At 42.2% G+C, this 26,854-nt stretch overlaps 3 protein-coding genes across 4 annotated transcripts in view; 2 read left to right on the forward strand and 1 right to left on the reverse strand.

Annotated features, from left to right (window-relative positions):
- The window catches only part of MIOS (missing oocyte, meiosis regulator, homolog (Drosophila)), a 14,238-nt gene extending 1,305 nt beyond the window's left edge, over positions 1-12,933 (forward strand). Inside the window, exons 2-11 of the mRNA XM_014940308.1 lie at positions 691-2,057; positions 2,263-2,361; positions 3,314-3,571; positions 4,817-4,986; positions 6,416-6,481; positions 6,961-7,119; positions 7,832-7,984; positions 8,851-9,055; positions 10,150-10,279; positions 10,955-12,933. Of these exons, the coding sequence (XP_014795794.1) occupies positions 761-2,057; positions 2,263-2,361; positions 3,314-3,571; positions 4,817-4,986; positions 6,416-6,481; positions 6,961-7,119; positions 7,832-7,984; positions 8,851-9,055; positions 10,150-10,279; positions 10,955-11,051 (2,634 nt within the window). The 5' untranslated portion in view covers positions 691-760 and the 3' untranslated portion in view covers positions 11,052-12,933. The remainder of the gene's footprint in view (positions 1-690; positions 2,058-2,262; positions 2,362-3,313; positions 3,572-4,816; positions 4,987-6,415; positions 6,482-6,960; positions 7,120-7,831; positions 7,985-8,850; positions 9,056-10,149; positions 10,280-10,954) is intronic.
- An 890-nt stretch (positions 12,934-13,823) lies between these two features.
- RPA3 (replication protein A3) lies at positions 13,824-16,533 on the reverse strand. Its single transcript, XM_014940298.1, has 4 exons — positions 16,377-16,533; positions 15,972-16,046; positions 14,838-14,946; positions 13,824-14,351 (listed from the first exon to the last, which is right to left on the reverse strand). Exons 1-4 carry the CDS (start codon positions 16,473-16,475, stop codon positions 14,269-14,271), a joined length of 366 nt encoding a protein of 121 aa, XP_014795784.1. The 5' UTR covers positions 16,476-16,533; the 3' UTR covers positions 13,824-14,268.
- UMAD1 (UBAP1-MVB12-associated (UMA) domain containing 1) overlaps positions 16,090-26,854 on the forward strand; it is a 62,885-nt gene continuing 52,120 nt past the window's right edge. Inside the window, exons 1-2 of one of the 2 annotated variants that reach the window (XM_014940297.1) lie at positions 16,090-16,215; positions 22,468-22,583. In XM_014940297.1, coding sequence (XP_014795783.1) covers positions 22,502-22,583 — 82 coding nt within the window. In that variant the 5' untranslated portion in view covers positions 16,090-16,215; positions 22,468-22,501. Of the gene's footprint in view, positions 16,216-16,595; positions 16,671-22,467; positions 22,584-26,854 lie in introns of those variants that run through there. The other variant, XM_014940296.1, reaches the window with a different exon arrangement.

Consider the following 26,854-nt stretch of genomic DNA (forward strand, 5'->3'; position numbering starts at 1 on the left):
CTGGCCTGTGTCAGGATGGTGGTGAGTAGGACTCAGGGGGGTTATCGTCCCCCTGTACTGGGCACTGGTGAGGCCCCACCTCGAGTGCTGTGTCCAGTTTTGGGCCCCTCACCACAAGAAAGACGGGTTATTGTCCCCCTGGGCACTGGTGAGACCCCACCTTGAGGGCTGTGTCCAGTTTTGGGCCCCTCACCACAAAAAAGACATTGAGGGGCTGGAGCGGGTCCAGAGAAGAGCAACGGAGCTGGGTGGGGTTCTGGAGAATAAGTCTTGTGAGGAGCAGCTGAGGGAGCTGGGGGTGTTCAGCCTGGAGAAAAGGAGGCTGAGGGGAGCCCTTCTCGCTCTCTCCAACTCCCTGAAAGGAGGGTGTAGCCAGGGGGGGTCGGTCTCTTCTCCCAAGTCACAGGTGATGGGACAAGAGGAAATGGCCTCAAGTTGCATCAGGGGAGGGTCAGATTGGAGATTAGGAAACATTTTTGCTCCGAAGGGGCCTTGGAATGGGCTGCCCAGGACAGTGGTGGAGTCACCATCCTGGAGATGTTGAAAAGATGGGTTGACAGAGTGCTTAGAGACATGGGTTAGTGATGGTTGTATCAGAGTTAGGTTGATGGTTGGACTCGATCTGAAAGGTCCCTTCCAACCCAGACAATTCTGTGATTCTAACATTCCTACAAATTATTTTCTCAACAGTTTCCAGATGCATGGATGTCACCTGAGTGTCCTTACAAGAGCTTAAATTGTATGTAACTTTACCCTAAACATGAGTGGCTCCAAACCTGACATTCTGTGGGCCCCGCACCACGTTGACAGGTTTGTTGTGTGCGATTCGGAGTTGAGCCTGTACCACATCGACGCGGCTGTCAGCTCGGAGCTCAAGGCAGGCTCCTTGCGCTTATCGGAGGAAACCACAGCCACCCTCCTGTCAATAAATTCGGATACACCGTATATGAAATGCGTGGCCTGGTATCCAAAGTACGATCCCGAATGTCTCCTCGCCGTCGGCCAGGCCAACGGTCGAGTGGTACTGACCAGCCTGGGTCAAGACCACAACTCGAAATGTAAAGATTTGATAGGCAAAGAGTTTGTTCCCAAACACGCGCGGCAGTGCAATACCCTGGCCTGGAACCCACTGGATAGCAACTGGCTCGCTGCTGGCTTGGACAAGCATCGGGCTGACTTTTCGGTATTGATCTGGGATATCAGTAGCAAATATGCCCCAGAGACTGCAGTTGCTACAGAGAAGGTGAGACTTTCGGCAGGAGATCCTGAGGTGGGACTGGTGGTAACGAAGCCGCTGTACGAGTTGGGACAGAACGATGCTTGTCTCTCTCTCTGTTGGCTTCCACGGGATCAGAAGCTGCTCTTGGCTGGAATGCATCGAAACCTGGCGATCTTTGACCTGAGGAACACGAGCCAAAAGATATTTGTGAACACCAAGGCTGTCCAAGGAGTGACTGTCGATCCCTATTTCCACGATCGTGTAGCTTCCTTCTATGAAGGTCAGGTTGCCATATGGGATCTGAGAAAGTTTGAGAAGCCGGTTTTGACCTTGACGGAGCAACCGAAACCCTTAACAAAAGTGGCGTGGTGTCCCACGCGCACTGGGCTGCTGGCCACTTTGACCAGGGACAGCAACATCATCAGGCTGTACGACATGCAGCACACCCCCACCCCCATCGGGGACGAGACCGAGCCCACCATCATCGAACGCAGCGTCCAACCCTGCGACAACTACATCGCGTCGTTCGCCTGGCATCCCACCAGTCAGAATCGGATGGTGGTGGTGACCCCCAACAGGACTATGTCCGACTTCACGGTTTTTGAAAGAATTTCTCTGGCCTGGAGTCCGGTGACGTCCTTAATGTGGGCTTGTGGGCGACACTTGTACGAGTGCACGGAGGAAGGAAAAGCCAGTTCCTTGGAAAAAGACATAGCGACCAAAATGCGGCTCAGAGCTTTGTCAAGGTATGGGCTGGATACTGAGCAGGTTTGGAGAAATCACCTCTTAGCTGGAAACGAAGATCCTCAGCTGAAATCCCTTTGGTACACTCTGCATTATATCCTTTATTTTACTGCCCTTTACACCCTAAAGAATTAATGCCCCTTTATACGTAACGCAGTTACCTGAAATGCATTTAAATATAATGCAACATCCTGTAAATACTTTGCACGTGTTAATAGGATATGACTTTTAAATATAAAAAAAAATATAAAATTTTTCTAACACTTGGGAAAAATTAAGCTTCCTATACCTGAAAATACTTATGAAGCAGTATACTGAAGATATGGATCAAAAACTTACAGGAAACAAAGGTCCCTTAGTTTATGCTGGCATTAAATCAATTGTGAAGTCATCTTTGGGTAAGAATGTTGCAACTTTGCTAAGTTCTGTTGAAGTATGTTTACAGAATGATGCGCTTGTGGGTTTGTCTTTAGAAATCATTGAGAGAGGCTATTTAAAAATACAGAAACAATTTCTGTTTGTGTTTTTAATATATGTAAGTTAAGGGTTTATATGACAGTAATTTCCAGGATTTTCCAAGTGTTCTTGGAAAGTCACTAATCATAAAAAAATAATATCCTGAGAGGTGAATCCTCCACTGAACTCTTTCAAACCCTTGGGTTTTGATTGTGGCGCTGAAAATTCTTGCCCCCCAACATAACTTTTCTATTTTTTTGTAGTTCCAAATGGGGGTGTAGTTGTGGGAACCTGACTTTACAGTAGAAAATGTACCCATTATATTTATATAACAGTGTTTCAAGAAGCTGTTTTGTTCTGAAGTGGTTCTCAGCCCTGGTGCATCCCATTGTGCCTCTCGTGCTCAGCGTGGGTTTTTATTATTCCAGTCTGTTATTTGAATCTTGCCTTCTCTATTCATTATGTGTCTTATTAATATTTATGCTTCTTGGAGCGAAAAAAAAATAACTCTTCAGTGGGGGGAAAGCTTCTGGCACGTTGATGCTTGCTAAGAAGAGGAGAACTGGTAGAGCAAGTTCTTGCCTGTTTATTATGCATTTTCTAATTGAACAAACCAATCAATCCTCTCAACTGTAACAAGAACCTCCAAAATCGGTGGAGGAAATTAAAAAGACTTAGTGGGGAATATGTTTCAAGTTTAGATGCATAATTTTTAGCAGATCAAAATAATTTTGTGTATGTTGCTCCGTACCGGGGAGTTTTTAGTGATATTGATTTAAAGCACTAAAATACAATGCTCAGCTTTTGCACTCTGCTTTAAGATTGAAATCCAAGCTCTGCGATGGCGATTCAAATTGTGATTTAAGCATAATTTAACTTCTTTCCCATTTGTAGGAACAACAGAGAACCTCAGGCACAGCAGGAGCGGGTCGGATAGACAGGCAGATATTATTCAGTACCTGAGTGAGGAGAGATCCTTGGCTTTGCAGCTCTGTGGGTGGATAAAGAAGGGAACTGACTTAGACGTGGAACCTTTTTTAAATTCGTTGGAGCAGGAGGGAGACTGGGAGCGAGCTGCTGCCGTGGCGCTTTTCAACTTGGACATACGGCGAGCGATACAGATTCTAAATAAAGGGGCTTCCTCAGGAAAAGGTGTGTATTGTGTTCAGCGCTTTTTGTTTCAGCTTTTGCGTCACCTGAGTAGATTTTGTTTCTATAAACAGAGTTCTGGAAGATAGTCTGGGCAAGATGCCTGTTGTCACATAAAATAAGTGCTTGAAGTGGTTATGTCGGAGCCTGAGAATCTGAGAAATCTTCATGTTTCACTCCTCAGACTATCACGTGCCTTATGTCTGGTTAAAATAGAGTGTATGTTTAAGGATTTTCTGTCAATACACACCCCAGACAGTGGTACACTCGGAGCTAGTGGGTTTCTTTTACTTAATGGAATTGCCTCTTGGCTGGATGTCAGGAATATCACTTTCTATGGGGCTGTACGCGGGTTTCCGCCAGCGCGATGGCTGTGCAATAACTGAAATGTAATATTCAGGGTCTGCAGAAAACATTTGTTTTGGAGTAATGTTTGGTAAAAGCTGCAGTGTCTGAGGGAAAAGTTTAGATCCTGGAGGCAGGAGATGGAGGTGGTTTTGTTCTGTTTTCTTGCCAGTGTTCCTCCTACAGCTCCAGTTTGCATCAGTTTAAATTTAAAAGCCTCTCTTGCTACTGAAGTGGGTAGGTAAGACATGAAGGGAGCTCTTAAAGTTCTTTTATATTTAATATTGCCCCTTTTTGGTGTAGGAGGGGAAATTTGTGTGTGTGTGTGTGTGCTTTCCATAGGGAGGGTTCAGAGCAGAGACTCACTATCATCAAATTCAAGATAAAGTTCAGACAGAATGAATGATGAAATAGTTTTAAGGAAGCTTCTTGTTTTTAGGAAGCTTCTTAACTTGAAGCTGCTGTATGCAATGGTCACCTTCCAGCTAGGTCTGTTAAGTGATGGCTCTAGATACAATCCTATGGTTTTACTCCTCGTGTGTATGGATTATGGTAATGACAATCTTTTATGGTAGTGATAGGAAGACATTTCAGAGTTCAAAACTACTTCAAACCACCAGAACAGCGCGATACAATATTAAAAATATAACTGAGGCTGTCATGGATGTGGGCTTGTGAGTTTTAGGCTTGTTAACTTGCCTGAAGGGAGGCATTTAAAGCAGCAGCTGAAAAATGCTGGTGTTCACACATTGATTTTAGCGAGTGTTAATTCTACTGCATTTTCTCTTGCATCCTGACAAAAGGTTCCATTTCAAGCAGATGCTTTCAATTCTAGTTTTAACAGGATTTTTTAAAAAATCCTCAACTTGAATACTGTTTCACTGCTTGTTTCTAATAAACCAGGTGATTTGAACCTCAATGTAGTAGCGATGGCTCTATCGGGCTACACGGACGAGAAGAACTCCCTCTGGAGAGAAATGTGCAGTACTCTGAGGCTGCAGCTGAACAACCCCTACTTGTGTGCTATGTTTGCTTTCCTGACAAGTGAGTCTGGGTCATACGATGGTGTTTTGGTGAGTACATTTCTCTTGAATTAAACGTATTTTAAGTAATAGGTGTATATATCCATGCACACACACATATGTAGGGGAAAGGCTATATACTCCAATCGATTGATCAGATTAGAATGTATTATTTTCTTCTGATGCTGGCAGGTAACATTTTTTTCTGCTAAACAGGCATCTCACATTAGTGAACAAACTGTGCATAAGGAGCCAAAATATCCAGTATAGTTCACACATTTTTAAAGGATTTTTTTTTTTTTTAGCGTGGAGTTATTAAACCACTAGAAATACATTGTCAAAATAACTTAAGCAGGAGGGGGGGAAAGAGAGAGGTTAATAACAGAAATGCACAAAGCAGAGTAAGTGCAGGGGAGTTTGCAGAACTTTGATCAAGCTGTATTTGCATTTATTTGTATTTTCTTTTGCCTTGTTTACTTGTTAAAATCACTGTGTTGAAAGAGTAAACAGAGTAGTTTCACATCTTCTGAAATTGATATAAAATTGCCTTGTGGAGAGCAAACTAAATGGTTAATTATGGGATACTTTGAGCTTTTGAAGTACCGCATTTGATCCTTGGCTAGAGAACAACAGAAATACTGGATTCAGTAGGAATTGTTTAGCCCAAGGGAGGGCTCCTCTAAGGCAACAGGGTAATTGGCCTAAACCTGTTGAAAACAAAGTTGTTGTAATGTGACGCTTTTAAAGTATTAAGAAAAAAATAAGGTAAGAATCCCAGAGGAGAGAAACTTGAGTCTTTTTTCCTCTCTTCAAGAGAGAATGTTCTTGTTCTCTGGATGTTAGGTAATAATTTTATAGTTATCTTTTATTGATGAATTGGAAACTGACAGATGATAAGGTTGTTTGGTTTTTTTTTAATTTTTTACTTCAGTGAGAGCTGTTGAAGTTTGCATGAAAACATTTTGCCAAGCACATCTCCTTGTTTTGGCAGCATTAATCGAGGTTTCTATTCTCAGAATATCAGGAGGGAGAAATACAGGCACAGCTAATTAATAGGATTAATCTAGTCAAGGATTTTATTTCTTTAGTGTTGCGTCTACTGAAATGATTAAAAAGCAGAAAGTAAATAATATGGTATTGCTGCACCTTGAGTGCCAATATACATGTGAGAAATGCGTGTTTGGAAGTAGTTTTTGCCTTATAAAGCTGCTTTTTCTGGATTTGGATGTACCAGGCTGTACCAGGCTCTCCTGCAGGCTGAGGGGGTTGGTACAGGAGCTTCCCTCTTGCTCCCGTACCTCTATCCCAACGTGAACAATTTAGCTGATATACAGTGTTAGCTTTCTTCAGATGTTTTCTGCCTACATAATCAATTTCACAGAACACTTGTACTGTTGTATAAGTCATACTGACTTTCACAATGTATTGAAGAAGTGGAAACTTGCATGTAACAGTGTTATTCCTGTTTTTCTCTCCAAAGTATGAAAACAACGTGGCTGTACGAGACAGGGTGGCGTTTGCTTGCAAGTTCCTCAACGATGCTCAGGTGAGTTCTTGGTGGCATGTTTAAGAAACTCTGGGGTGGGGGGTGAAAAGTGCAAGGAATGAGTCATAAGGGATTTGGTTTTTCTGATCCCAGTAGGATATAATTATGGGATAATCTGGTCTTCAGTTTGTACCTTCAGCTCCAGTTTTGTTTATTTGTCTTGTTCGGTTGTTTTTTTAAATGGATTTATGACATACTTGTTTGTTAAATGCCATTGCATTACCTCTGTGTCTGTTTTACTGGAGAGTATTTGTCCTTATTCAGTATTTATTTCCAGATATTTACATTCTCTCGCATTAAGGCTTGGTTTTACAGCAGGAATCTTTTCTTTTAAATTCACTAAAGTATTTAAAGAATACATAACCTTCCTCTTTACACAGAAAATCATGAAAAGTTTTGCCACATACCAACATAAATGAGTTAGGGAGGGATGAACAGATGGCAAAAGTTTAAGTAATTTTATTTTTTTTTTTAAATAGCTGAACAGGTTTATTGAGAAGCTGACGAACGAAATGAAGGATGCTGGGAATTTGGAGGGAATACTGTTAACGGGGCTGACCAAGGATGGAGTTGACTTGATGGAGAGTTATGTGGACAGAACCGGGGACGTGCAGACAGCAAGTTATTGCATGCTGCAGGTGAGTGCTTCACCCAGAAGGAAATCTTTACAGATGAGAACTAAACGTAGTTTCTTTAGCAGTAGAGCACTGAATCTGGTGAACTAAAAAGTTATTTTCTATAATAAATTGGAACTGTTTTGTGGAATCATCTGAAACACTCAGTGTTGACTGTAAACACGTGTCTCCCCTCTCTCTGGCTGACACAGCTTGAGGAGATCAAGAGGCAAAAAGAAAACATAACCCTTTTCACTACCTGACCTGGGAATACCCATTTCCCTGCTTCTTGCTGCTGTGTTTCCTGACAAGTTCAGTACTTTTTTTGCTTCCACAATTTTGATAGAGAACTGAGGTGAGGTTTTTTTGTTTGCCTGTAAGCACAGGGTTTGGTTTTACGATGAGCTTGTCTTGACTTTTACATAGTGTCCACTATTGCCAGCACTGTGATTAACTGTAATCATAATGATGATACAGACTGTGATATGTGGCAGAATTTCATACTCCTTATGTTATACAGACACAAGTTTTTAGGAGGATACAGCAGCACAAGTCTTTTCAATCAGAGAGGCAGACTGAAAACAATTTCTTATCTAACTGACATTACAGTTTAACAGAAAATTAATCTTTCTCTAGAAAAATTACATTCTATTGTTTCTCATATTTTGTAGTATGCTTTGTAAAGCCCTTTGAAAAAGTGAATAATATTTCTGGCATTTTTTCCTGCCTGCTTTAGGGTTCTCCATCAGACGTACTTAAGGATGAGAGGGTTCAGTACTGGATCGAGAACTACAGGAATCTTTTAGATGCTTGGAGATTTTGGCATAAACGGGCAGAATTTGATATCCACAGGAGTAAGCTGGATCCCAGCTCAAAACCTTTAGCTCAGGTAAATGTAATTCTTATATGAAATATCACCATGAAGGAAGGTGGCATCGTCCTTCTGTAGAAAGGTCTTTCAGAAACTGTCCAGGTAAATGTAATTCTTATAGGAAATATCACCAGTCCAGGAAGGAAGGTGGCATCATCCTTCTGTAGAAAGGTCTTTCAGAAACTGTAACTTTTGAACACTTTTTCTGGGAAAACTGTTTTGGTTTTTTTTTCCTCCTGTGCTGAAAAACATGAATTCAGCTGGATGATACATCCCTGATTCTCAGTGTGAGGATGATGCTGAAACCAGGGAATTGAGCCAAGGACCAGTCCGGATGGGCTCTGTTTTAATTGAAGTGAACCTCAAAGCTGTTCTGAAGCCCTTGAACCTTAAACTAAAAGTTAAACCAAAACCTAATGCCCTGTCTAAATGCTATCTACTTAACATCTGATAGCATTTTTAGCCAATGTGGCCTTAGCACAGCACCTTCCACTCTCTTGTGGCTGCTCAGTTTGGGAATTACAAGCTTTTGGGCCCTAAGGTTTATCAGGAAGGCTTTTTTTTAATTCCTGTATCCATCCCAGCTGAGTAGGGAGAGCTGCATCCTCTGGCTGCTCCGGGTGGGAGGGAGTTGAGTTTACTGCTCATTCTTTATGTGATTAACATAAATAACATAAATAGCCCCAAAAGAGTTGAAATTAGCATTGTTAAGGACTCCTTCTCGGGCCTGGGTGCCACATTTACAAGCCAAGATGTCAGGAACTCCTTCACAAGTACCTTGGCTTTCTAGGGTGCTCTCTAGAGTGTGGTGAACAAATTCCCTCATATAGGTAGAGCAAAAGTGGAACCAACTGAAAAAATTAATGTGCTTGTGTTGTCTTTAGGTGTTTGTGAGTTGCAATTTCTGTGGAAAATCGATATCCTACAGCTGCTCAGCCATTCCTCACCAGGGGAGAGGCTTCAGCCAGTATGGCGTTAGCGGGTCACCCACTAAGTCAAAAGTGACAAGCTGTCCTGGCTGCCGCAAACCCCTTCCCCGCTGCGCACTCTGCCTCATCAACATGGGAACCCCCGTTTCCAGCTGCCCAGGTAGGACACCGTGGGTCAGAGTTATTCAGCTGAAGTACAAGAGAGAGGTCTAATTAGCAGTTCCTGCTGGAAGATGTTCTCCTGCACCTTTCTCCTTCTATTTGTATTCATTCTGTAAATCTTCATACTCCTCGTGTTGAAGGAGGAAGACCAGAATTGAAAACTTGTTTATGTCCCACTGGATTTTATGGTGAAACCTATGTCTGGTCTTTGGGAACTTGTTTCTGGCAGTGAGATGGTCTGTGAAATCCCACAGTTAGACAGATGAAAAGATTCAGGAATTGTGGTGGTCAGTATTGTGAGCTTTAAAACTGTAAGAAATGGGAAGTGTGGGTTTTTGAGATGAATTGCAGGGACACTACAGAAATCTTGGAATCTAAATTAATTGATTTTTAGCTGGAAGAGGAAGAGAGAATACACTTAATGTGGTATCCTTCCTGTCACTCACTCTGAAAGAATGTATGGGTCGTGCTGTCACAGCTGAGAAATATTTTGCCTGGAATCTGTTGGTTCCAAGTGTCTTGGGCTCAGCTCTATTCAAGGTCTAAATGAAACTGATTTTCTTCATATTTTTAAGCCAGTCTTGTTACAGAGCCACGTGCAGCCATGTGGTTCTCATCTAGTTATATCTCTCTTCTCATCCTTTCACTGATCTCATATGACTTCTTTATTGTAATTGTTCCAATTCATTATTTCAGTTTTTGTTGCTATATAAATATCTCTATTTTTAAAGCAGAACATTTCACATGCACGAATACAGGTCCACAATTCACTGGAATATAAATCAATCACTGAAACAAATCATTGTTTGAGGAGATTCTGGCTGTAAAATTTGTCGAATGGGCAAGTTTAACACCCCTGTTAAAGGCATGTTAAAGATGTGAAATGAGCTCAGCAGTACAATCCTTAGTTTGGCTCTCTACCAGTTCTTCTCTGGTAAAAAATTGTGCCGGCTTCTCTTTTAAAATCAGGCCACTTTTTTACACAATGTTCCTAGTTTCAGATTTGTTCTAATGGTGTTACTGGGACTGAAATAGAAATGAAGCCTCATGATTTACAGGTGTGTTTGTGGGGGTGGGTTTGCCTCTGCACAGGAGGATCCAAGTCGGATGAAAAGGTGGATCTCAGCAAAGACAAGAAGCTGGCCCAGTTCAACAACTGGTTTACTTGGTGTCACAACTGCAGGCACGGGGGACACGCCGGGCACATGCTGAGCTGGTTCAGGTAAATTGGTGTTAAAACCTTTCTCATTTCACCTGTGTGCGCTGCACTGAGTGGGACACGTCTCCTTTGCTCAATCTGTCATTGTAATACAAAGATGCTGGGAGGGCTGGAGCCCCTCTGCTGGGAGGGGGGGCTGAGAGAGTTGGGGGGGTTCAGCCTGGAGAAGAGAAGGCTCCGGGGAGACCTTAGAGCCCCTTCCAGTCCCTCAAGGGGCTCCAGGAGAGATGGGGAGGGACTCTGGATCAGGGAGGGGAGCCATAGGATGAGGGGAAGGGTTTGACACTGAAAGAGGGGAGATGGAGCTGAGATTTCAGGAAATCTCATCTTTGCTGTGAGGGTGGTGAGAGCCTGGCCCAGGTTGCCCAGAGAAGCTGTGGCTGCCCCATCCCTGGAGGGGTTCAAGGGCAGGTTGGAGGGGGCTTGGAGCAACCTGGTCTGGTGGGAGGTGTCCCTGCCCAGGACAGGGGGTGGCACTGGATGATCTTTAAGGTCCCTTCCAACCCAAACCATTCTATGATAATGTTTTGTTGGTTTATATATCTGCAGAGCTTAACTATGATGCTGAGTGTTTCTGAAATACTGCATCCCTGCACGTGTTTAAATGTATAGATTCCAAAAATCTTTCTAGTTTTTTTTTTTTAATTGTTTTATCTTTTTTCTGTTATTGCCATCTAGAGACCACACTGAGTGCCCGGTGTCTGCCTGCTCGTGTAAGTGCATGCAGCTGGATACCACAGGGAACCTCATCCCAGCAGAGACTGTCCAGGCCTAAATCTCGTTTGAAAACGTGGGGCTCTCTAAGGGTGTCCAGCAGAGCCCAAGCAGATATTTTAGACAAAGGTCATTTGTGACTTAGTGACTGTGAAAAAAAATAAATTGCTATCAGATTAGCAAAACGATGGGTGTACGGCTGTGCTTGGTAGAAACAGGGATTCCTGACAGGAGCCTCCAGGCTGTAGTTTGTGGTCCTTGTTCTGAGGACTGAGGCAGTTCTGTTCAAAAGCCCTCCGCAAACTGTGGACGCTTTGGATTTGCTAAAATCCAAAGGACTTTAATTAAAAGTTTTCAGGGTAACGCTGATCAGCCCTTTCATTTGTTTTCCAAAGAATGCTGTGAAAGTGGGCCTTCAGAGCACACACCTGTAAGTGTTCTTCAGAAGCCCACGCAGTGATGCTGTGGGTTCCTCTGTTTGTGGTTTGATCACGCTTTCTTGTACGCAAACCGTCGTTTCCTTCCAAGTGCCACTGTTAATTGTCTTCTACAGATTTTTTTATTTTAAAGAAAAATCCATTTCTTCCCATCCCCAGGTTTTGTTAATAGTAAAGCAGTACCTTTGCAATTCAAGGTCTTATTTATCTGTGCACCTGGCTGATGTGAATTTTCATGCTAAAGGATTTGGGGGGGGTTTGTCTCATCATGATGCCTACACCCTAGAGAAGATTTCCCTGCAAACCCTTGTGTTTTGAGTGCAGGGAAACTATAGGAGGGTTCATTTGATTGATTAATTTTTCACGTAGTGCTGTGAAGACCTGAAATCTCAAGGACCGGGGGCTTGTAAATATTTAAAGTTTTCAACTACGCGCTGAGTTTTGACTACAAAAATATTTGAAGACTTTTGGATAATCAGCATCTCCCTGTACTTGTGAAATCAACCTCCATAAATCCTCGTGGACACCACACTGCTCCCAAAAGGCTGCTCAAGGTTAGGTCATTGACCAGAAGTACTTCTAGAAACGTTACCAGTTGGAATTAAGATTATTTCTTGATTTGAGAGAGAGTCAATGATGTTTTGCTCATACTGTGCCAGGAGCTGGTGGGTGGTGGTGTCCTTGATGTTTGTAGGCAACAAAATTCACACAAGTTAGGGGGAAAACCCCACCTGTTTTAAGGTCTGTGATAAGAACATCAGTTTACTTGGTGTGTGTTTATTTACTGGTAGAAACAGGATGAGTTCCTTACCGCTTGCGTGCTATGAAATGCTCAATGGAATGCTAGCAATAAACTGGTGCTGGAGTGCCAGGACTGTGAAAATTGGTGTTTTAAAAGAGAATACATTGTAATGCTCCACGGCTCTAATTCCTGGGTGTAGTTCCAACAAGATAGAATGTGGGAGCATTTTCTGTAGATGTACATGAATTGCATTCAGTTCTGGTTATATTTTCTGACTTAATGTTATAATACATCTCCTACATTTATTCTCATCTAAAATTCTTGCCTAATTTAGAAAGAACTTTAAGTGAAAAATCTAAGAGGTACTTGATGTTTGTAGGCATGGGAGAGCAGTTACTTTTAGGTTTTTTTCTTGTTAAGAATATTTATTTCTTTTTCTGGTATTTTTGCACACTTTATGTTGCTGTTGAAGAGCTCTTCAAAACTTATAAACTGGGGTTTAATGTATGATACTCTATTTATATAAATACAGGCAATAAAACTTTTGCTTTATGGAAATGAGGATTTGTAAGTGTCAAGGATGTGTTTTTATTCCTCTGTAACAATGTTTAGCAAACTTTCCCGTTCAGGTGAATGCAACTACTAACTTTCACTGTCTCATTCTCTTACGGAATTGCATTTATAATGTTTTTGACTCGACTATACCTGTTTTGTGTCAAATTCTATCATGTCATTAAATTAGATGCTTACTTTGATACTCTGCATGTCTTTGCAATGGTGTGGATTCATTCTGGCACACTGTAACTACCCCTTTGGGCTGTCATTATTGCTAATCACACCTTCAGGCCAGTAATTACACAGTTTAGAAAATTTACAAACTAAGAGGTGTATGGTTTTTAATGATCAGATTTTTTGCCTTGTTTGGCTTTTTAATACAGCTGTGATTTGTGGGGCAATTTGTTGTCTTCTAACAAAAATTATAACTGTAGACATTTTATCAGCTGCTCTCACTTACACATTTAGTTTTTTACATCCGACAGAGTCTAATTGCAGGACTGGGTGAAGAAGAAAAGTCTTCACTAAAAATGGGAAACTGTAGTATTTACCACTCAGCTGGGTTCTAATTGTTACACACAGGGCCTTACATCCAAGGACAGGCTCTGCGTGGGGTAAACAGCCACAGCCATCTAGTGGTAGGCTATTTTATCAGGCCTTGGTAACAAAATACCAATTTTCCAAAGTGCAGTAATACAAAAGACTTTTAAATGGTAGGAAAATGAGCATGCTGTTATTAACAACGCCATTTAATTGACACATTTATTCATTCACAAAGAATACCTTCAAAGTTAGATTTCGCTACCTTAAGATGTAAGAATTCTGCCACAAGTTGTAAGTAGTAGTCCCAAACTCAGGAATTATGGGGAAATTTTATGTCATTAAAGTCATCATGACCGTGCTGGCTCCTAGTACTTCTGCTTAGACTCCCCCCAGGAATGAAGGCTGTGGTGGGAACTCAGCAGGGGTTGAAATCCCCAGCCTAATCTCAGGGGAAAAGGCAAATAAATACCTCACACTCCACTTTGTGTTAAATCACCCCTATCTGGTACAAAATAGACCAGGAGGCACCATCTATCACTGAAAACAGCACTCTATTATATCAGATATTTTTTTTATTGGAGAAGAGACCATTTTCAAGACGCAAAATACAAATTTATTGAATATGGGGAGGGGGGTATCAAAGCAAACGAAATTAAAAAAGAAAAATATTTACATTAAAACCCCACCAAATACAAATTTCTTGTGAAATTTGCCAAAACAGAGAGACATCTACAAAACTCCAGTTTCTAGCAAGTCCAATCCTGTAGCTGAACACTCCTCATGGAAACAGAAGGGTTAGATATATACAGTGAGGTACCCACAGCAGCATTCTCCTTGCCCTGTCAATTAATTTTCAAAGAAAACATTCTTCACTGGCCATACGTGGCCCATGTAACAGCATCTTTTCAGTACATTTGTCGGAAATAAATGCCACTATTCACATGCTGTCAGGTAAAAAAGTTACAGTGCTGGTGTCCCCTCTAAATATACGCTAAGAAAAATCAGTTCTTCCTCCCAGTGCCAAATGGGAAGTATTCAGGGAATTCATGAATAATTTTTAGTGCTTCGTTGTAGATTTCCAGATCTGAAACAGGGCAAAGAAAAGGGTTATGATGCATAAGGTCAATTCCCCACGGGTGAATGACAGCATTAAAGCGCTGTTTGTGTTAAGCTGTGTAGCTGAGCCTTCCCAGTGCCCCTCAATTCTCCCCAGTTTGCCCAGGCAGCTGTGCTCTCACTGCTCACTTTCCAGAGGGCTATATTTAGGCCTCGGTGCAGAGTCCCACAAAGTCCAGGCAAGAACCACACTGTCAAAAGTGGGAGAATGATCAGACCATGGCAACCATCTAGCCTGGCTCCAGCTTCGAGTCAATCCCTACAGTTTGACAGTAAACCAGTGTATTTCGTACTTAATTTTTGCCATGACACTCCCTTTTATTCTGTTCTGCTCCACAGCTGGCAGCTTGAAGACCTTATTTGGTTGAAGAGATAATCAGGCTCTCCCGTTTTACTTATCGAAGAAGAGTTTAGAATACAAAATTAATTTGTCAGAATGTATATTCTTACTCACCAAACGGACTTTTATCTTCTCTGAACTGGACGTATGACGCGCACATGATGGTTGCCTGGTTTGTGACTCTTCCCACTACTTCAATAACTCCTGAGATCTCTTCCTCTAGCTAGAAAATGCACCAAAAATTAAATCAGTATTACCAAATCAGCCGCTGTCTCTACTGCACAGCATTTAAGCTGGGAACTCTTCACAGCTGAAGGTTATGGTTTGTTCAAAAAAACAGATTCTGTTCAGTATCAAACAACACAGGACTACTGAACACCCCTGCCCCCCCTCCCCAAAAAAACCAACAAAAACCTTGAGCTACTTACAGATTTACAGTTTTTGTAACAGGCAATTAAGTACTGACTCAAAAAATTAAGAAAAAGCATCAGAGAATCATAGAATTGTCTGGGTTGGAAGGGACCTTTAAGATCGTCTAGTCCAACCATCAACCTAACTCTGATAAAACCCTCTCTAAGCACTCTGTCAACTCGTCTTTTAAATCCCTCCAGGGATGGTGCCTCAACCACTTCCCTGGGCAGCCCATTCCAAGGCTTATAACCCTTTCTGTGTAAAAACTTTTCCTAATATCCAATCTGAACCTCCCCTGGCACAAATTGAGGCCATTCCATTGATCAGATGGAAGATGCCACTTTATAAATCCACTTTACAGGGATGTGTCTGACAAGGAAGGAGTTCTCTCTCCCAACTCCAACTGAAAATTGAGGAAGACCAAGGCAATTCATTAATATGGAGGTAGTGAGACCCTAGAACAGGTTGCCCAGAGAAGCTGTGGCTGCCCCATCCCTGGAGGGGTTCAAGGCCAGGTTGGAGGGGGCTTGGAGCAACCTGGTCTGGTGGGAGGTGTCCCTGCCCAGGGCAGGGGGGCTAGAACTAGGCGATCTTTAAGGTTCTTTCCAATCCAAACCGTTTAATGATATATTTTTTTTCCTGACTAAAAATTTACCACATCCCAAGGATTGCACGTGTTACAGAAGCAACAAAACCTCAAGAAAAAACTAAGATGTGGGTTTTTTTCGTGACTGAAAACTCAATACGCGTGAGGCATGCTCAGGTTTCAGAAGGGTCAAAACCTCCGATATCCACAAGAGGCAACACCAGGCATTCCCAAAATATTCCTTAACTTACAGGCTCGCTCAGCTCCACAGTTGTATTTTTTCCTTCTCCGTCCGAGAGCACGAAAAGCTTCCCAGAAGGGTGGATCTACAAAAGACAACAGGCCTGCGCGCTCAAAGGGCAGCCGTGAGGAGTTACCGGTTTAACCGCCTCAACCACAACCGCGCAACGGGCCTCTCCCTGAAACACCGGACCGTTAACAGCCTGACTGGAGCCACCGGCCTCTTCCAGGCCGGACTGCGACGAGCCACGCCGGGTAAGGCGACAGCCACCCCACAGCAGTGTCCCCCCACCTCCCCACAGGGGCCCATCCCGGAGCGCACCCCGGGGTTAGGCCCTACCGGGGCCACAGGGCAGCCCCCCTCACCCTGATGCCCCGCGGCGCGGCCCGAAGGGCGGCAGGAGGAGACTACGGACCTTCTCGACGCGGCCCACGAAGCAGACGGGCTGGCCGATGTGCTGCGCCAGCTGGCTGGTGGCGATGCGGCGCCGCGGCACCTCATGGAGGTCCGCCATCTTCCGCCGCGATTTCCCGCCCGCCCACGGAGGGGAGGGAGGGGGCGCGCGCCGCTACCCCGGCAACGGGCCGGGGAGGGGAAGTGCGGGGGCGGGACTTCCCCTTCGCCTGACGTGACCCGGAAGCGGCGGCGGCGGTTGGTGAGCGGCGGCGGCGGGCGGCCGGGCCGGGGTGTGACAGCGGCCCTACTCACTGTATGTTTTGCCGTTTAATCTTTTTTTTTCCCCTAAATTAGCCCCTTTTTTTCCCCTCCGCTGACGGCGCCGTTTCCCTTCTCCCTTTACATAGTCGCTCCCCTCAGGTCACCGCTCTCCGAGCCGAGCGCTCCCATCACCGGCCCGTTAACCCTCCTGGCTTTTACAGGCCGGAGTTGACATTCAAAACGTTGCTCTGATTGAACGTTATCATTGTTTGTGGGTGCCAGATAGTGCCGTGATTTTGTTGTCTGGTGCACGAGACACCAAAAGGGAGGTGGTCTGTGGTCTCCTGGGCCTTTCTGAGTCTGTTACTGAAGACATGGAGCTGTTGGAGCGGGGCCAGAGGAGGCCACGGAGATGCTGGGAGCACTGGGGAGTTGGGGGGGTTCAGCCTGGAGAAGAGAAGGCTCCAGGGAGACCTTAGAGCCTCTTCCAGTCCCTCAAGGGGCTCCAGGAGAGATGGGGAGGGACTCTTGGTCAGGGAGGGGAGCCATAGGACAAGGGGGAAGGGTTTGACACTGAAAGAGGGGAGATTGAGGTGAGATGTGGGGAAGAGCTTGTTTGGTGTGAGGGTGGTGAGAGCCTGGCCCAGGTTGGCCAGAGAAGCTGTGGCTGCCCCATCCCTGGAGGGGTTCAAGGGCAGGTTGGAGGGGGCTTGGAGCAACCTGGGCTGGTGGGAGGTGTCCCTGCCCAGGGCAGGGGGTGGCACTGGATGATCCTTAAGGTCCCTTCCAACTTGAACCATTCTATGATTCTGTGCACGTAATGGCTGCAATACTCAGGCATTTCCAGTATAAACTGGGAGAGGAGTGGCTGGAGAGCAGCACCTGGAGGTGCAGGCTGAGAGTAAGCTCAGTTTAAGTTTGCAGCGTGTCCTGGCAGCCAAGAGAGCAAACTGTGTGTTTAGTGTTGGTGTGGTCTCAGCTTGAGTATCGTGTGGAATTTAAGAAGGATGTGGAGGTTCTTGAATACATCCAGAGTAGGGCATCAAAGCTGGTGAAACGGCTGGAAGAAATGTCCTGTGAGGGGCGGCTGAGGACTTTGGGTTTGTTTAGTTTAGGGAAAAGGAGGCTGGGGGGGGGACTTCGATCCTATGGTCAGAGCGATTGACGGACATAAGACAGAGCTGGCTAGACATGGCACTCTCACCATGCATCTTGCTTTTTTCCATGTGTTTTCCTTGACTCTCCCTTGCGTGGAGAGGTTCCTCCCAATTTGTTTTGCAGGAGAAGTGGTTAATGGTATCCTGGGCTGCATTTGATGCAGCTTTGCCAGCAGGTCGAGGGAGGTGGTCCTTCCCCTCTGCTCAGCCCTGGTGAGGCCACACCTGGAGCTCTGGGTCCAAGAGAGATGTGGACATACTGGAGAGAGTCCAGTGAAGGGCCTCAATGGTGATTAAGGGCCCTTTTGCACCCTCCTTTCAGGCATTTATATGCATTAATAAGATCCTCCTGAGCCTTCTCTAGGCTAAACAGTCCCAACCCTCTTAGCCTTTCCTCACAGGTAAGAGGAAGGGGAGTGCTGTGGGGTTATACCTTCCATGGAATGTAGCTGATTGTCACCTCTTCAGTGTCACGAGGCCATTCACCTTTTCAGTGGTTTATTTGCCAGAGCATATCCTCATGTCCTTAGCACATCTTAGAGATTTGAAAGGAGAGCTCTCATAACTGTTGGAGGGAGATGCAGCGGGCTGCTGCAAAGTGGCTCTTCTAGGGCTCCTTGCCACGTCTGAAGGGCCAGCTGTTAAAGGTTTGTAGTCAAAAGAGAACTGTTTGCAGGGAAACAAGTGGATTTCAACTATTGAGCGTTGTATCCAATAAACACCTGGCATTTTAGCATGTTTCTGTCTTCAGGATCTTGAATGTTGACATCGGTTTGAGTGCTTTGGCTTTGCCTTTGTCACTTCTGCTTTTATGGTCTGATTTGACCGTAGTTGATTTTTTTATGTTTCAGCGTCTTCAAGTGTTTTTGTACTGTAGTAATGTGGGTTGCATAGTTCTTGGTATTTCTACTTCTCTTAAACTTTATGAAAACTTTAAAAACAAATATTCCCTTTTTATGTAAGTAAAAAAGTCTTTGTTAGTGTTTTGTTATATGTATATCCCCTTTTTTTTTGTATTCGTGTTTCTCTTGACACTTCTTTTCTTCTGTTTTCAAGACTCACAAACTAAAGGAATATGACTAATGTTAATGCCAGACAAAGAAATGATATGTCTTTTTTTTTCTTACACTAGAACTAAAAGCTTTTAAACTGTTCTTTTGGTGTCACAGAGGAATCTTCTCGACATGTATGTTCTTGACTCTTAAACTGGTTGTTTTCCTGTCGTCAGCAGGGCTGTACAGGGCTGTAAACATCTTTTTTTTTTGATTGCTACTTTATTGGTGAATCACAGGGGATGCTAATATGGAAGAGAGAATTGCTCTGATGCTTTCCGTTTTCTTCTTCCATAGATGAGATAGCTTAAACTGCTAGATAGGAAATTATTCTGCTTCTTTCTTTAAGGTGAGTTTTGTATCTGGTTCTGACCTCATTTCATCATTTGTCTAATTACCAGCAATGCCACTGCCATTCTGCTTCCCTGTCTTCCTGGGCATCCCCTCTTTATCGTACTCTGCATCTTCGCTGGTTTTAATATTAAATTACCTTTCTCCTCCTATCACTTGTGAGCATTCTTGAAGAAGCTGGAAGGTAATGCTAAATATGCCAGTATCTTCATTGTATAGAAGAATTTTATTGGATTTAAGGTATTGGTTTGGCTCAAAGGTCACCCATACTTCTTGTCAAAGGAGACTGACAAAATGCAGGAGGAATAAATTAACCCCTTTGTGCGGTTCTGTAACTCATCTTTGTCCAATCCCAAGTATGTTCTGAGAGCCTCACAGAAAGACAAAATATTTTTTGCAGCCTCACAGAATTGCTCTAGTTCACAGTTTATTAATTGCTAATGACTGAAGCGGTGCCAAAAGTATTATTCTTAACTATCAGCGACTGAGATTGGAGAAAGAAAAAATTGTGTTCACTTTTTTTGGTGAGAGGGAAATACGAGGAGAAGGGAATTGCATATTCCTACCAAGGGAGATTTTTATCTTTAGGCAGTGGATTCAATTTCAGGTCTCGTATAGAAATAAAATGAATCCCATCTGGAAGGGGAAGGCTCTGTGCTGTGCAGGAGAAATGACTGCGGGAGCGTGGCGCTATCTCTGAACGGCGGGTGGATTTTCTGTGATTTTGTGCTGACAGCTTTAAAAAAAAAACACAAACCCACCACTGCAGCTAAGTGCTTTTTTTCTCTGGTCTGTGTGACCATACATGCAGGTCCACAAACTTCAAATTTCATTTTTTTGCTGTGAAATGAAACTTGTGTGGAAACTGGTTTTTCTCAGCTTTTGTTAACTGAAACCTCATCTTATCTACAAGTAGTAAAACTCCAGCCTGATTCTGCAAGTGCTTAAACTCTGGTCTTATCTTCAAGAGTGTTTCCATTCAACTCCCTGTTTCTTTGTTGGACAGGGGCTTTGTTCTGTTTTTAACATGTAATTCAAGAAATTTAGTGGTTGCATTTCCCGTTGCTGGAGAGATTTATGTTTACTTTTGAAGTACCACAGTTGATAAAATTCTTAAGAGAGCAAATATCACAAATAGCCCAGCATTGCTTGTCTGTGGGTTTGCCTTTCCCTGTGCTGTACTGTGTACAGCTCTACTTTTTGTTTGTGCTCCCTCTACTTTTTGTTTGTGCTCCCTTTCTGTTTTGTTAATTCTTCTTTATTATTTACTCTAAACTTAATTTTGTGTTCAGCAAAGGTACTGAAATATTGCAGGTTGGCGAGCTCCTTCCTCCCCAGTGAGAGCTACAAGCACAAGTTTTGTTTCCAGAGAGGGAAACAGCCTCTCTAAGGACGTGAAATCTTGTTAATATGTGGATTCCTCACCACCTCCCCAACATTCACAATCACAAAATACAACAAATTCTGTTTTCTTACTGCCGGACCCGTGGTTTTAACAGTGTAGAAACCCCAGGCCTGAGCTCAAGGGGTACTTTTGTTTGCTTTGTTTGTTTTTCTGCTTCAAGCAAAAGGATGTGGGATTTTTGTTTTGTTTTCCATTTGAAAAATACCGCTGACAGTGGAATTAAGTTTAAAGCTACTTCAGAAACTGAAAACTGCGAAGTAAAGATCAAGCCTTGTGTATGTAGATACATTTTGTGGGTTTTAGAAAAAATTGGGATACTCAGGCTGTCTTCTGTCAACTAAAGGAAAAAATCTAGGATGTAAAATTGCTTGTAACATTAATTTGTTCAAATGGTACTGATTGTTAATTTACTCTGCATTGGAGTGTCTGTTGTCCTTTAAGCAGTGAAGTTTAGGTATGTTAAATATGCAGGATTTAAAAGATGACATCTGTGTGGTTTCCTGTACAGCTCTTTTGTGCCATGGATATACCGATTAAGATGCCTTTCTTTGTGGGAGAAAGAAGGGAAGGGGAATGCTGTGTGATGGAGCTGAAAACTGTACAGTAACACACATCTCAAAGAGAAAAAAAAATAAAAAAAAGTGATTGGAGCAACTGGAGCTCTGGCACCTGAAGGGGCTGAGTGGAATCTGAGCCCTTACCAAAGCTATCTGTAAGGTTTTACACATCAAATTGATTTTGCTTCTTGTTGTTGCACACTTAGGATGAAGGTTAAATTGCATTTTAAACTGTTCCACCGCTGCCTCTCCTTCATACATCATTGGAGCAGAAACCTGACTCTGGAGCATTACAGCACAGGTTTTTACCACTTGAGCTATGGGACTGACAGCCCTAATTGGTAGCAGGAGAAGACTTACTCCCCGAGGGCTGAAAAGGGAATATGCTGCTGGCGCCATGTGTTGAGCCTGGGTGTGGGGGAAGGTAACGAATCAATGAGGTAATTAGGAGTTCCACGGAACTGGAAATATCAGTATTTCACGTGGAATAAGGAATAAGGTGCAAGATAAGTAACTTTTTTTTTTTTTTTTTTAATTACCGCACACCTGGGATTGGATAGTTTGTTCTGTTCTTCTGTACATCAGTGTAGTTTATTTGGTTGCTGGAAATGGCACCGTGTCAGCATGAACAAGCAGTAGCTGCCCAGCCTGCGGCGGATTCCATCTTTAAGTTGCAGGTATTGGGCCACAGTCTGAATCCTTGCTGCTTTTGCCACGTTCTATTTCTATACCATTTCCTAAAGGCAGTGCTTACCCTCCGTACTGGACTTTGTGTGATGTGGAGACTGGAGGTGTTTGCTGTGGCTTGTAACAGCAGAGCGGGAGGCAGTTTGTATCTGGCGAACAGTTAATTGCAGTTAATCACTACAGGTCACTGGGTAGGACAGAAAAAGTCTTGCTTATGGAATCCTGAATATTTGGGTGGGAAGTGAAGAATTACAGCAAATAATTAATGCAGGATTTTTATCTTTCTTTCTGTTATTTTTCTCTAAATCCAAACACGATGCGGTAACCCTCTTCTCTCTTTCTCATCTGTAAGTCTGACATACAAATGCCTGATATTTCAAATCTGGTAATAAAAATTAAGCTGTGATACAATAGTTAATGCAGGATTTTTATCTTTCTTTCTTTCTGTTATTTTCTTTTTTTAAATCCAAGCACAATGTGGTAGCGCTCTTCTCTCTTTCTCATTTGGATGTCTGACATACAAATCTGGTAATAAAAATTAAGCTGTGATATCATGTATGAGGCCTTTGGTGTGTTGTGAACTTCTTAGGGGAAATGATGTTATCTTATATTTATTTAACATGTTTTGTCTTCATTTTAGATAACGGCTTAAGAAGAAAGAAAAGAAAGAAGTTATGTTCAGCTTCTTCCGAAAAAGTCAAGACTCGAAGAAGGTTACAGTTCCAGAGAGAGAGGCAGATGGATTCGTTATTGTGGGTAAGTGGTGCTTCTGTATAAAATTATTTCTTGTTATCTTTGAAATGTAAAAATTTCTTTGAGATGCTTAGACCAGATGAAATGTGAAGAGAAGCCATGATAAACATTTTCAGAATTTGTAGTTTTCCTGCAGGAGTTCATATATTTCCACAGGTGCGAACTCTTATTCAAGAACATTGAAAATGTAGTTTCTTGTTTTCCTCTTGCATTGTGAGCAAGAAGTTATGTCCTTACAAAACAAGAAAGCTTAAAGCTGAGGCTTCTAGCTTCGCATTGTGAGCAAGAAACAAATCAAGAAAGCTTAAAGCTGAGGCTTCTAGCTTTAGGATTACAGTTGTGGGAAGAGAATATTTTCTTGCAGTCATTAGAGGACTTTTTTTTTCAGGTTCCTTTTAGTGTTATGCCCAAAGTCTTTTTATGTTAGAAGCCAAGAAGCATCTTTCTCTTTCTAATCACATGGCGAATGTAGATGTTCTGTCTCACAATCTGACTCATGTTTAGTTTGATGAAAATAAAGCAGTGTAGGGTTTTCAAAGTTTTTTTTATTATTCAAAAACTAATCTGAAGTGTACTCACCTGTGAACTGGCTAAATTTGCAGCTTTAATTGAGCACTTTCAAAGTCTTGTAGGATGGCTGAAGAATGCAGAAGAGAAGGATTAGTTACAGCATGACAGCAATAAATTCTTTTTCTTTTTCCTCTTTTGAAAATTTGTATTTTCCTCCTTGTAAATCTGTCATCATCAACATTCAGCTCCTGCTGCTTGGGTGTACTGACTTGTTCTTAGCAGGAATCTTACAGTGGTTCTCTATTGAAGTGTTACTTACTGAGATTTTCAAGTCATGGAAGCCTCTAGATTATCAAAATCTAACAATATGAGAGACTATTGGAACTTTTTCTGAGGAGAACTTACATTCTCTGTTGAAATGACACCGGTTTCACATCTGTGACTCTCTGTTGTTTAGTGGTTGCCTTCCACTGGATTTTGTTCATCTGCACTGGTTTCAGTGGTTACATCAAATGAATCCAGTGCTTGCATTGTGAAAGGGTCAAAGGAGACACATTGTCATCCCCAAAAAGTCGGGAGACCATTTAGATATTCAAATTCTGTAACGGGCAGAGAGTTCTACACCCAACTGTTGCTTATGTCCCCAAATTGCTGGTCCTCATTCTGCACTCAATTTAGCTTGCTTCATTTTTCCTGAAATGCTCTCAGTAACTATTTAAACGTTGTTCATATAAATTCATATTAAATTAATCTGTTAAGTATAAACTTAAGTACTACGAATTTTGCTTGAATCTTCTCTGATTTTATTTCTATTTATTATAGAAATTATTATAGCCTTTCAGGGCTGGGTACCCATTTTGGTTTTGTTGTCTCTCACTAGGATCTGGGAGGCAGCACGGTTCTCCCAGGAGCTCTTGGTCTCAGCCTTTGACCATGCCCAAGTTCAGGTCTACTTTGTTTACTTTTAAATTGTGTTTTAAAGACCAATCTGTTTCATGCATTTAAGAGTTGTTGGATTTGGTTTGGTTTTCTTTCAGGTACCTTTTTATGTGGTAAATTGGAATGGTGTAAATGGCTTGGAGAAGCAGTTCTGTTGCTGGTGCTGATAATCCAGATTTGTAAACCTGGTTAACTTCTGTCTCTTCCTTGACCTTAGGACAGCTTCTTGTTTCATTTTTTTAGATGTAAATTAACATGGATTTTCACTGCTGAGCAATGGCTGTTCAGTCAGAGCTCTCTCTGCCTCAGGTGCAAAACTCTGAGAGGTGGTAGGGACTGTCACTGACTTAACAGGGAGCATTTGACTGTCATCTGAAGGTTGTTTTCTGAGATTCAACAATTTTGGGGTAGAGTTTTTTGAAGTTTCAAGAGCAAGTACCCGAGGGAAAAAAGGGCAGGGGTGGGGTTCTTGGAGGGCACCTAGAACTAGTAAGCAAATTTTGGCTTAACACTTATTTGTTATGCTTCTCAGTATTGGAGCAAGCATGGGTTTTGCCTGTTATGTTTCCTCTCAAGAAATCCTAAATAGTCACAAACGTAAGAAATTAAGTGTCTCTTAAGTCTCTTCTCAATAAGAAGGACTTGTGGTATTCAAGTGAGTCCTGGATTTGTCAAATTAACCAATGTGCACCTTCTGTTGCAATGCTGCTGTCTGAAGAGAAGTAGCTTGACAGAAAAAATGTGGTCAGACTTACACCAACAGAAAGTGAGGTGGGAACTACTGTTTTTCATCCTATGAGATTAAATACAATATAAGGCAAATATTTCTTCATTATTAAGAAGGTAGAAGAGAACTGGTATTAGCTGAAAGGTAGAATTTTTTGGTGAGAATTAAGGTGGTTTAAAAGTCCTCACTAATATGTGCTGAGACAAATTCAGATGCGTAATGGGATGCACAAAAAGTACGTGAGCTTGATGAATTATGATTGATGGTAGCAGATACTCTTATCCCAAAATTCTGATGGTTGGGTGTGACTTAGTGTTTTAAGGTAATCTCTGCAAGGCATTTGAGCTTTGGCTTTATCTTAAAAGAGGTACATGAACCTTACTCTGCTGTGTTCAGTATCTGTATTTCTGAGTTAATTCAGTATAATTCCTTCAATAAAGGATCATCCTCATCTGTAGGCAGGAGCATCCTCACTCAGCTGTGAGGCTGTGGAAAGTATGATTTACAGCCAACTGGATGTTTCCCTTTGTTAACTGCAGTTACACTGCAGAATAACATCCTTAACAAAGCAGGAAGTACAGAAGATACAAAAAGTAAACTGATCAACACTCGTCAGTTTTTAGTTCTGGAAATCCTGACTCTGTTTCTCTGAAGAACAATTTTACATATATTTTTTTCCCTTCAACTCCCCGTTTCTGATTTGACATGAATCTATTCTGCATGCAGATAGTATTTGAGATATTTTTTATTGTGGAAGAAAGAATCGGATAAATTGCATATTTGAATTACCCCCACTGTCACACAGCATGTTATAAAGACCTATTTGTTTACATCTCGATCTTAGTAATACAGATGTATACACATGATTCTTTTAAGAAGTTCTTAGATGTTTGTTTCTGAGAGAAATGTGCATTTTAAAATCTTCCAGAGTGAGTATGCTATGAAAGGAGAATTTAATGTACTGATCCTTCCAAATGAAAGGACTACCCCATACGAGATTTTTCCTGCAATTCAAATAGCTTTTTGGTTTCTCCCCTCTGCTTACACACTTCAAAAATTAAATGCGTTGAAAGATTTGTAAAATCTTGGTGTTGCTGCTGCTGTTTATTTTCTAGGAGCTGGTAGTAATGTGTAGTAGATTCCTGTGAATCTCTACGTTGTTTGTTCATTAATATTTAAGGAGCTTTTAGTGGTGCTAGTAAGGAAGGCTGGGCTGCTGCAGTGTTTTAAAATATACTATTACATTAAAGAAATGCATAAGGCTTTGTGCCAGTTGGAAAAAAGCAGTGTCTCAATGTCCTTTCACTTTCTGCATCAATGGGCTTATATTACGTATCTTTTTATATAACAGTAAGTGCTTGTGTAGTTATTTCCAGCCTTGCAGTTTTCCACTAAGCTACTATTTCACTGTGCTGTTCAAATTCAAAAATATTTTATGCTAATTTTATAATAATAGGAGATTGGGAGAAATCTTTTAAGTATTTTTTATCTAAAGAATACTTTAGATGTACCAGTCTCCGCCACCGTAAGTGAACACTTTTGATGTGTACCAAGATGTTACTGCATTAAGCGACCTGTTTCTTGAAGTGCTGCTTTCTGGGTTTTATACTTAAAAATCTGGTTTGGGTGTTGAATTTTACAGTCCGAGGAGGAGAAATTCAGCAGAAACAGCCCTCTCCTGTTACCGCTCCTGAGTTGCATAAGGAGGTAATGGCTCCCCTTCATTCAGTAATGAACTCAAACTAATCCTCCTGGGTACTAATTTTGCACAAAAACAAACTGCGTTTTTCAATAGTGCCACTAGATGGGGATTTCTCTTGTATTCAGGACTTGGAGGGCTTTTCTCTCTCTCTTTCACGCACACAAAGTGGAGTAGTAGTAATTATCAGCACACCATTTTATTAGACTGTAGGTTTTTGACGGATTTATAAAAAGCTTTTTAAATCCTAATATCAAATCTATAATGGCATTCCAACCTAATAAAAATAATGAAGCTTGAAATGTTGACAGCGTGTATCTAGATGTTTGGCTTGTAATTCCTTCCAAGCAGATCTGTTGAGGCCCATGTGGGACCTAAATAACACAAAGAAGTAAATTT

The sequence above is a fragment of the Calidris pugnax genome, unplaced genomic scaffold (assembly GCF_001431845.1).
Source record: "Calidris pugnax isolate Ruff unplaced genomic scaffold, ASM143184v1 scaffold76, whole genome shotgun sequence".
Lineage (NCBI taxonomy): Eukaryota > Metazoa > Chordata > Aves > Charadriiformes > Scolopacidae > Calidris > Calidris pugnax.